At 56.6% G+C, this 10,189-nt stretch overlaps 1 protein-coding gene and 1 pseudogene across 2 annotated transcripts; both read left to right on the top strand.

The window, feature by feature from the left end:
- Positions 1–214: 214 nt before the first annotated feature.
- C2H3orf18 (chromosome 2 C3orf18 homolog) lies at positions 215–9,939 on the top strand. The gene is made up of 5 exons (XM_050781022.1): positions 215–560; positions 2,119–2,514; positions 6,231–6,256; positions 6,914–7,061; positions 8,240–9,939. Exons 2-5 carry the CDS (start codon positions 2,281–2,283, stop codon positions 8,318–8,320), a joined length of 489 nt encoding a protein of 162 aa, XP_050636979.1. The 5' UTR covers positions 215–560; positions 2,119–2,280; the 3' UTR covers positions 8,321–9,939.
- Positions 8,457–9,939, top strand: LOC126948753 (uncharacterized; annotated as a pseudogene). Its single transcript, XR_007723512.1, has one exon. The product of XR_007723512.1 is annotated as an uncharacterized LOC126948753 (transcript).
- Positions 9,940–10,189: the final 250 nt, after the last annotated feature.

Raw genomic sequence — 10,189 nt, 5'->3', positions numbered from 1 at the left:
CCTGGCACGGGTAGCTGGCAGGGGTCCCGAGGTCTGGCCTGGGAAGGACCTAGCCACGTACGGTCCCCAGCCCAACTTCACCGCAGGCCACGCAGTCAGGGCTACTCTCTAAAAACTGCAACCAGGCTCCAGGCTCCAGGCTCCAGGCTCCCTCTAGGGGTGGAGCCAGACCCGAGCGACAAGCGAACAGTCCAATTCTGGGCGGGCTCTAGGCCCGACAGCCAATCGGGGACCGGGGGCGCGGAGCGCGCAGGGAGGCAAGGCGCTGTAGCTTCGGGGATCCCCCGAGGCTGCCCGCCCGGCCCCACCCCCGCCGTGGGTCCCGGCCCTACCCACACTGGCTCACCCACCCTGGCTCAGGCCGGCAGAGCCAGCGCTCGCAGCTGAGGCCGGTGCGCAGTAGCGGGCCTGGCCAGCGGCTCGGAGCTTGCAGGGAGGGTGGACCTCTGGTCGGACCCGCAGCCCCACGCCGGGCCTGGGGGTTCCCCCCGCCCCGGCCTCCTGCCAGTCACTACCACCCCTAGCCTCTCCAACTGAGCTCGGCGCCGGGAGAGGATTAAGTAAGTGCTGAGGTCGCTGCTCCTGTGCAAGAAGGGAGGCATCACAGGGTCGCGGAGGCGGGCATGGGGATTGGGGCAGGGAGGACTGAGAGACCTGGTGGAGAACGGCATGCGGGTTCTCAAAGGTCGCGGTGCCGACCCCTTTCGCCCCGGTTTCCTTCCCTTACCCTTTGGACCCTGAGGCACTTTCCAGGCGAAAGTGGTCAGTAGGGCCCCTTCTCTCCTTTGGGAGGCGATGTAAACAGAGCCCCAGAGTTAAGGGTTTGGCCCAAGGTCACGCCCGGGATCAGTTGCAAAACCAATAAAAGAACCCGGGACTTCCTATGTGCCCAGCCTAGCTGGAGGGAGAAGGCAAAGAGGGATGAGCCTTTCTACCCCATAGCCCTCTGCCAGCCTTGCCCCTTCCTCAGGGGCCACCAGAGGTGTGTACACACCTCACACACATACATGCATCTGCACAGGGAGGCACCCCCACTAATGCCCATGAACCAGCACAGAAAGGGACGTGTGTACCCATGAGCTAGGTATCCTTCCTTTCCCTAGGCCGCCCCCTCTGCAGCTTGGCTGGGACCTCTTCCCACCCCACCTTAACCAGGCCCCTCTGCACTGGGCAAATCTCTCACCTTCTGCTTCCAGAGGAGGAGGGTAAAGGAAGAGAAGGCGCCCAAACTGGGAGCTCCATTCCTTCCTCGCCTTTCTTCTTGACCCTAGCAGCCCCTCTATTGTTGGTGGGTGGGAAGGGCAGTCCAATGTCCCCGAGAGCCTGCAGAGAAGCCCGGCCAAAGAACCAGAGCCTCTATCTCCTTCTTGTCTTCTGGTCTTTCCACATCAGCCTCCACCCACACTCCAAGCATAGTCTGGACCACACAGTGGACTGGGTCCAGGGGCTTCCATGTCTCCCCTTTGTGACTGGGTTGGCCATGGGGAGAAAATCTAACATGTAGTGGATTCTTACTGTGGATGGGGGTTGTGCTGAACTAAGTCTTTCTTTGAGACCTGTTTGTTCTGCCATTTCTGTAACCCCATGACCCTGTAGACTCAGGAAAACAGAGACACAGAGAGGTGGAGTGACTTTCCAGGGATCACTAGTTAAGCGGCTGAGCTAGGTTTCAAAGACAGGCTTGTCTGACTCTTGGGCAAGTGTTTCCCTCCAGGAAAGGAAAAAGCTGTGGTATTTTTTCCGCAAGCAGGATGAGGGATGTGGGAGGCAGGGAATGAGGCGGTGGATGTGGGGTGGTGGGGGATATGGGGACGCAGGTTGTGGGGAGTTTTTGATCAGGGGAGGGAGACCTTTTCTTTCAAACATCCCTGCTGTCTTTCATATCTTCCAGGTTTGATCACTATGATCATCTTATCCACAGAGGATGCAGGGCTTCATTTTTGTTCCTAAAAACAGGGGTACCATAGATATGTAAATATGTGTCCTAATGCCTCCTGAACTTGCCCTCATCCTTGCCCTCAAACCTTTACCTCACCAATGCTTTCAGAACCTAGAGAGACTTCATCTCACTACGAGTCCCTGTCCTTAGCCTTATGTTTCTTATTCTTTCCTTTCTAGCACCCAGGAAGGCAGGGGGCTCCCTTTATCCAAGGAGGTGACTGTGCAGGTGGCCACCACAGGTGGCAAGAACCACAGGCTGGGGCACTCCGGAGTCAGGAGTGAGTGGGCAGGTTGACTGGCCTCAGGCAGCCTCTCAGCCAGGGCCCTCTCCGCGTCAGCATGAACTCCAGGACCGCATCTGCTAGGGGCTGGTTCAGCAGCCGCCCACCCACCTCTGAGTCTGACCTGGAACCTGCCACAGATGGGCCAGCCTCCGAGACCACTACCCTCAGCCCAGAGGCCACCACCTTTAATGACACCAGAATCCCTGATGCGGCTGGTGGCACGGCCGGCGTGGGTACCATGCTTCTGTCCTTTGGGATCATCACGGTGATAGGCCTGGCTGTGGCCATGGTGAGAGCTGGGGTAGGCTGGGGGAGGATAATCAGTGTTTAGATTTATAGAGAACCTGTTCAATCAGAAGACAATCTGGTTGTTGTTGTTGTTGTTTTTGAGACAGAGTCTTGCTCCGTCATCCAGGCTGGAGTGCAATGGCTCGATCTTGGCTCACTGCAACCTCTACCTCCTGGGCTTAAGCGAGTCTGCTGCCTCAGCCTCCCAAGTAGCTGGGATTACAGGTGTGAGCTGCCATGCCTGGCTAATTTTTTGTACTTTTAGTAGAGATGGGGTTTCGTTATGTTGGTCAGGCTGGTCTTGAACTCCTGGCCTCAAGTGATCTGCCCCCGTCAGCCTCCCAAAGTGCTGGGATTACAGGCATGAGCCTCTTCGCCCAGCCAACAATCTATTAATGAGAGTGCGGTCCTCCTCCCTGACAGAGATTTGTCCATTGGGGCCCAGAGACCAGAGACCAGAGACCAGAGAGGCAATACTTCCAATTGGAAGAAACAGAAAAGGTTCTCGGGAATTACATGGTGTCTTGAGCTGGGTGGTGAAGGCCACATAGTAGTCAGGGAGTTCCAAGTGGAGGGTCCTGATGGGCAAAAGTTTGGAGGCAGACAGGAGGTTCTGTGAGCAGCCAGCAGGACAGTTAGGGCAGTGGGTATGGGGTTGCAATAGGAGAAGAGGCTTAAAGGTGGTTGATGTGGACTGTGGGCAGCAGAGTCTGGGTGAGCTGATCTGCGCCTGGGAGGCTGTTGGCAGTGAACATTCATTTATTCACTTTACTGAGTGTACCTGCCCTGGACCAGGCCTTTGGGACCCAATAGAGGCTAGGAAGACAAGGTCCTGCCCTGTGGTTCTTACAGGAAGCGGGAAACATAAAAACCAAGGGTTCCAAGGGAAGCCTGCAGGGACTGACTTGGGGACTCAAGCAGGAAAGCAGGAGCTTTCCAGGCTGGGTGGTTAGGGACAGCTGAGAAGCAAAATTAGAGTTGAGATCTCAAAGTGCAAGCCTGGCCTCCGTGTCATGAGAAGGGGTGGAGGTGGCAGCCATCAGGAAGGAAGGGGGCTGGGGAGAGGGCTGCAGGTATCATCCAGTAGTGAGTGTGACGCCTCTTGATCTGGTGTCAGTCCCTAAGGATATGGACTGTCCCCCTAAGATGATACATGGACACTCAGAATGTCACTGAGGGACCGCTGGAGATCGTGCAGGCTGAGACTAGGGAGGATGGGGTGCCCCTGAAGTTCCCCAGTGTGCCTGGCAATGGTAGGATTCTGCTCACTGCCCCTTGCAGGCTCCGATGGCTGGCCTTGGGCTCAGGAGCATGTTGCTCTGACAAGTAGGGCTGTGGATGGTCCATCATGTCCTGGTTGGAGCTGCTGTTAAACCAGGGTTGCCATATGGGCCCCACAGGCTCCAGATTGCTGCCAGGGAGCAACTGCCAGCCAGCAAGCAGGCCCAGGGTGCAGCATAGGCAGAATGAGGCCAGGGCCTGAGAGGTCTCCTGGGTGGGAGTAAGGCAGGATGCCAGTGTTTTCCCTTGGCACCCATGCAGTGGGTAAGCAGATGGAGGCACCCTTAAGGGCAAAATGGGGCCTAGAAACTGCCCTCTTTACTCTCAGTGAAAGGTTTTGTCCTTGGAACTTGAGAACGCTTTCTTACTCTTTGTTCTAGAGGAACATTCAGAAGGCCTGGGTGGATGGCCCGCTTGCCAAAATCAGAGAGGTAGGAAGCTCATAGGACAAAGGCAGCGGAGGGCAGAAGATAGCTCCTGGGGACTGCAGACAGGCCCAGAGGTGCTCACTAAGTGCTGCTTCCTCTCCCCGATGCCAGCCTCAAGGAGGGCTGTGGGTACAAGGAGGAGCAAATCTGCACCAGGCTTTCTGCCTTACCCAGGAGGAAAAAGTGCTTGGCACAGGCAGACCAGGATCAGTGGTGGGGGAGGTTCCTGGAGGAGGCGGGGCTGCACCTGCTGGACAGTGAAGGGTAGAGAAGATTTGGAAAGGAAGGTGTGGGGGTGGGTGTTAGCTGAGGAACAGGGGAAAAGGCATGGAAATTGAGTAAAAGTTCTGGCCTTTTCTGTAGATCCTTCTGAATCCCAGGGTCTCAGGGGAGGGAGGAGGGCTTGGGGCAAGGGCTGAGAAGTGGGGACCGCAGAGGCTGGGGCTGGGGCTGGATCCACTTGCTCATGGTGGCAGGGGCTGGGCCAGAAGATCCCAGAGTTCCTGTCACAGCCTACCCACAGGAGAGCAAGGGAGCACCCCTACGTGGGACCCTGGACAGGAAGGGAGAATGAGGATCGATACCCCAGTTTCTTTTTAGGTTTTGGGGGTCCTGCAGGAGGAGCTCTGGGCCAGGCTGGAAACCAAACCAGATTCAAGCTGTGAATGGGCCACAAAGAATGTGGGAGGATTTGGAGCAAACCACAGGGCTGTGCTTTCCCCCAGGCAGAGGTAGTCATGCTCCTGGTAGTCAGAAACTGCCAGTTTAGGGAAGAGCAGGATGATGGCAGAAGTCCCTGGATTCCCTACCCAAGGTGGTCCCACAAGTGTTACCTGCTTCCTTCCTCTCCTCAGTGCATTGTACAGGGTTTCTTGCTCTGACCTAGAAGTCCTAGATGTTTTCTCAGGCTGCCTAGGCTCTCATCTTTAAGGTTGTACATTGAGGGACCGGACCTCAGGGGTTCCTCTTGCATCAGAGCTTTGAGGGATTGACCTGGGCTGATGCGAGGGGCTGCGGTCCCCCACCCCTACCTTAGTCCACTGGGAGCCGTCAGCCTCCCATAGGAACTCCAGAGACCACCAGCTCAGGGCCTTGCCTAGAGCCACTGCTCTACACACTACAGAGTCTGGCCACTGCCTGTCCCTGGTTCTTTTTGTTGTTGTTATAGAGATGGGGTGCCAGTATGTTGCCCAGGCTGGACTCGAACTTCTGGGCTCGAGAGATCCTCCTGCCTCAGACTCTTGAGTAACTGGGACTACAGGCACGCACCACCTTACCTGGTCCCTTTACTTTTTCCCTGCATGTGGCTTTGGGCCTGGGAAGAGTCGAGCGGAGGGTACGTGCTGAAGTCTTCCCTTTCCTCTTCAGTCCTGGGGAGCCACAGGTGGGTGCTGAGTGGCTGGAGCTACAGTTAGTATTGGCAGCTCAGCCAATAGGTGGGGCCCACCAGTCCCCAGGCTGGGCCTAACTGTGTGGGCTCCCAGGCTGGAGTCTCCAAACTCAGCCTGGGCACTGTCTGCAGCTACAATGTCAAAAGGAGGCATGGGGCAGGCGCGGGGGCTCACGCCTGCAATCCCAGCACTGTGGGAGGCCAAGGCGGGCTGATCACGAGGTCAGGAGTTCAAGACCAGCCTGGCCAACATGGTGAAACCCCATCTCTACTAAAATTACAAAAATTAGCTGGGTGTGGTGGTGCACGCCCTCCCAACTACTTGGGAGGCTGAGGCAGGAGAATCACTTGAACCCGGGAGTGGAGGTTGCAGTGAGCCAAGATTGTGCCACTGCACTCCAGCCTGGGTGACAGAGTGAGACTCTGTCTCAAAAAAAAAAAAAAAAAAAAAAAAAAAAAAGGGAGGCATGAAGGTGAACGGGGGTGGTGTATGTGTCATTAGGATGGGGACCCACGGGTCTCTTGTTCGTCAGCCTCAGCATGTCCCCATCCAGAAGGGCTGCTGGGTTCCTCAGGGCCTCCTCTCCTTGCCATTTGATGCTGCTCCTTCTCTTGCAGGTTTTGTACATCAGGAAGAAGAAGAGGTAATTCCCCACCCCAACCAAAATCCCAACCAAATCTCGAGCCCATGGGCAGTGCTGGGCTGGGCTCTGAAGGAAGTAGGTGAAAAGCTGATCAGGGAGTCAAGGCCTCTTCTGCCCATTCACAGTTGGGGGTGACCACTTTCCTTTGGGGAGGGTTGAGGGCCCCCCTCCCACAAGGATCTCACACACAGGGCAGGCAGGTGTGAGGATTCTAGATAACTGGGTATAACCCTGGGATTGGGGATGGGCAGGGAGGGGGAAGGCTGGGATTACTCCCACCCAACTGCCCACTACCCTTGCCCTGCTGCTCTGAGCTGACTGCTACTGGCTCCCCAACCCCACCTGAGACTCAGACGCTGTGGGTTACAGCAAGGCCCTAACCTAGGTGATCCCTGTAGGGCCCATGGATAACAGCTACTTGGCCTATGGCCTTACCCTGGAGTGGATAACTGCTGCCTCCCTGGCTACCCATTTAAGGGATTGAGCTGGTATTATAGGTACAAAAATGTCTGTCATTTGTTCTCATTTCAAGGAAAATCTTAAGGCCCTAAGCATGGTTGTGTGCTATGGCTCAGCTTGTCAGCAGGCAAGGCCTGGAGGGCTGCTGGGAGGGGAAGGGCCTGCCCTGTCCCCAGCAGCCTTTGCCCCCATCTCCAGGCTGGAGAAGCTACGCCACCAGCTCATGCCCATGTACAACTTCGACCCCATGGAGGAACAAGATGAGTTGGAGCAGGAGCTGCTGGAACATGGGCGGGACGCCGCCTCTGTGCAGGCTGCCACTTCTGTGCAGGCCATGCAGGGCAAGGTGGGCACTGACCAGGCTCCCCACCCCGCCTGCAGCGTCCTTTGTCCTCCACCCTCACCCTCCCTCCTTTCTCATGCAGCTTTCTAGCACCTGCCTTCTGGTCAGATAGCAGGTATTGGGTACATGGCTTTTGCCAGATTTGTTCAGAAAGTGGTCAGATTGCTCTGGGGCCACACACAAACTCACAGCACAAGGCCAGGCCGAGGCAGTCCTGGGATCCAGCCTGGCTCTGCCCCATAGCCTGCTGATCTTGGGAGACCCACTGGCATCTCCGAGCCTCAGTGTTCTCATCCACAAGTGAAAATCCTAATTCTTGCTCCGTGTGCCCCCACATACTGGTTAGGAAAGTAGGGAAGGACTAATGGGGGAGATTGTTGGTGGCTAGGACCCCAGATTCCTCTGCTTCCTGAGAGTCCATGGCCCTGAGTGGGTTGTGGATGGGGTCAGACTCTTGGGCAGCAGTACCTCTGAGTAGGCTGGTGGATTCCCAGTAGCTGACAGACCCAGGCATGTGAAGACCCCAGCCAAACTTGCCTCCTGTGTCCAAAGGGATAGGTACCTGTGTGGCCATCCTGCTGTAGCCACTGGGCTGCCTGACCACTTGCTACCATTCCCCCAAATCCCCCCGGGCCAGAGCACCATCAGCAGGCCTGACCTGCCCCTGACTCATCCAGCCTCTTTGCGTCTTCTTGGGCTCAGAAAGAATCCAGGCTGGGAGTCTGAAGACACTTTGGTTTTGCCAAAGGTTCTGCATCACCTGGGTCAGGATATATTGCCCCCTTGGGATATTCAGGAACTCGCACTGAGAACCTTGGTCCACCCAGCCGCTGGGACTGCTGGCCACTTGACGCTTGTTTCCCATGTTCCTCCCTGTGCCAGGCCCTGTGCTAGGGCTTGGGGGTACAGAGTCCTGCCCTCTGATCCCCCGGTGGGAAAAGGCGATGCATGAGTAATTAAATCAACACAGTAAGTGCCTCCAAGGTGACAGGGCAAGCTAGGGAGGAGTCATCTGAGCAAGTAGTATTTCTAGGCTGAGCTTACAGGGAGGGCATTCCAGGCAGAAGCCATTGCTGGTGCCAAGCATAAGCAGGCACCAGGAAGTGAGGGTGGAGGTGACCAGGCCAGTGAATGCATGGCCTTGCCCATGGTCTCTGATGCCTCTGCCTGTCTTCCTGCAGACTACTCTGCCCTCCCAGGGCCCACTGCAGAGGCCCAGCCGGCTGGTGTTTACCGATGTGGCCAATGCCATCCATGCGTGAGTGGCCTGGGACAAGCCTGAACTTCTGATAGAGACCCGCCATGGTGCCCACAGAGCTCCCCACTCCCTGATTGTCAAGACCTATTCTGAGGACCTGCCCTGCCAAGACACGAGAGGCCCTGCCAGGCCCCAGCTGTTCTCCAGACCCACCTGCTGACTCTAGGCTCTAAGAGAGGGCCCTGGCTGGGCTGGACTTCTGACCACTGACTTCTCCTGACCTGGGGGCCCTGGCACAAAGGGCATCCCTCATGCTGAGAAGGTCAAGAGCCTCTGCTGGCTTCCTCATCCCCTGTCCAGATCGCTCACATTAGGGTCTGCCCTGCTAATGTGGAGGAAATCGGGGGAGATACGGAGTGGGAGGGATTGGGGGAGGAAAGGGGAGGTTTCCCTCTGTTAGGGAAAGACCTGTTTTTTGGAATCTGGAGCCTCCTCTGGGGTGGGTAGAGGAAACCACCCAAGTTATAGGGACAGGGTAGGGCAGCACCTGTTATGGGCCCTGAGAAGCCCAGAGATGGAGCTGAAACTGCCCAGTATGCAAGGATGCCAGGAGAAGGACAGTTTATACCCAGGGCCCATCCATACTACAGAGGGTCCAGGGGGTCTCCCAGCCACCCATCCTTGGCAACCAGATGTTACTGGGGCCAAGCTAGGATGGGAGCTGAGGGGGAAGGAAGTAGGGGAACAGAAGTGGAAGGATGCAGCCCCCCAGACCTGCCGAGAGGCCTCATGCATGTGCATGAGTGTGCCCATGGGCAGACGTGCCTGTCCCAGCACAGAGGGCAGGATGAGATTGTCCACATTGGCCCCACCCTCCAAGTCGACCTGTACCCCATGGTATGTAGCAGAGCATCAGGGTAGGCTATCTTCTCTGCCTTCAGTCTTCAGGGACTGCTGGGAAGAGGGAAGCATGCACGGCAGGGTTTCTCTCTCCACTGCATTGCTTCACTGGGCTCACCTGCTTCTGAAAACGGCTCCCTGTCTTGGGCTCTACTGAGGATCTGGGGTTGGGAGAGGCTGTTGGTCTGAAGGCAGTAATCACAGGCTGCAGGCTAGAGGGGGCAGTTATGACTGCCTGAAATTGAGTGAGGGATTGCACCTCAGAAAAAGATCTAAAAAACCTAGTCTATGAATTTCCCACCTCCATCCCATCTATGGGAAGAGCCATTCAGTGTTTAGAGAGTGGGGAGATGGGTCCCTGCACTTGGCCTCTCCATAAGCCTTGGAGGGTCAGGGCTGATGCCAGGGGTCCTGGCAAGGCATTGGGCAGAGACAGACCCCAAGAGCGGAGCATCTTTTTACGCTGGACATACGTATACACACAAGCGTGCACAGAGGCATGTCCCGTGCCCAGCCTCTCCACCATCACTGTCTGCCGCTGGTTGGAGGGGCTGCAGGGGTAGTGTGTGCAGATCTTCCATTGGGCAAATGCCACGTGTCAGGAGGGAAGGGCCTAGGAAGCCCCCATGAAGAAGGTTCTGGATTTATTCCCTCCTCTAAATGCTATAAATATGTTAGCACTTGAGCCGACTGGAGGCTGCCAGGAATTCAGGATGCATACAGCTGTAATTTAACCCAGAGCAGCTCCATGTGAGAGCATTAAAGATGTAATGAAGATGTTTACATGGAGGGAGTGTGAGCCTGTGACACTTGCGGTGTGGAACCCCAGGAGGGGCAGGATGGGTGAGGGGCTGTCGGGGGCCTGGGGATAGTTGCTTGGATCACAGCTATGAGGTGGCAGCCCAGGTTTCTCTTGAGCCATCTGAGGAAATGCCTCTGGCCCTGACTTCAAGGTTGCCCTGGGGCTTGGGGTCCCAAGGCCTGCCACCCCCTAGGGTGGAAAGGTCAACTGGACAGGACCTTGTGGGACTAG

Source organism: Macaca thibetana, chromosome 2 (genome assembly GCF_024542745.1).
Source record: "Macaca thibetana thibetana isolate TM-01 chromosome 2, ASM2454274v1, whole genome shotgun sequence".
NCBI lineage: Eukaryota > Metazoa > Chordata > Mammalia > Primates > Cercopithecidae > Macaca > Macaca thibetana.
Note: the sequence above shows the minus strand (reverse complement) of the source record. Positions and strands in the feature narration are given on the sequence as shown.

Excerpts from the sequence above, each read along its gene's own strand:
- C2H3orf18 (XM_050781022.1), top strand. The coding sequence starts at position 2,281 with ATGAACTCCAGGACCGCATCTGCTAGGGGCTGGTTCAGCAGCCGCCCA. Across the intron at positions 2,515-6,230 it reads TAGGCCTGGCTGTGGCCATG|GTTTTGTACATCAGGAAGAA; the intron begins GTGAGAGCTGGG and ends CTTCTCTTGCAG. Across the intron at positions 7,062-8,239 it reads TGCAGGCCATGCAGGGCAAG|ACTACTCTGCCCTCCCAGGG; the intron begins GTGGGCACTGAC and ends GTCTTCCTGCAG.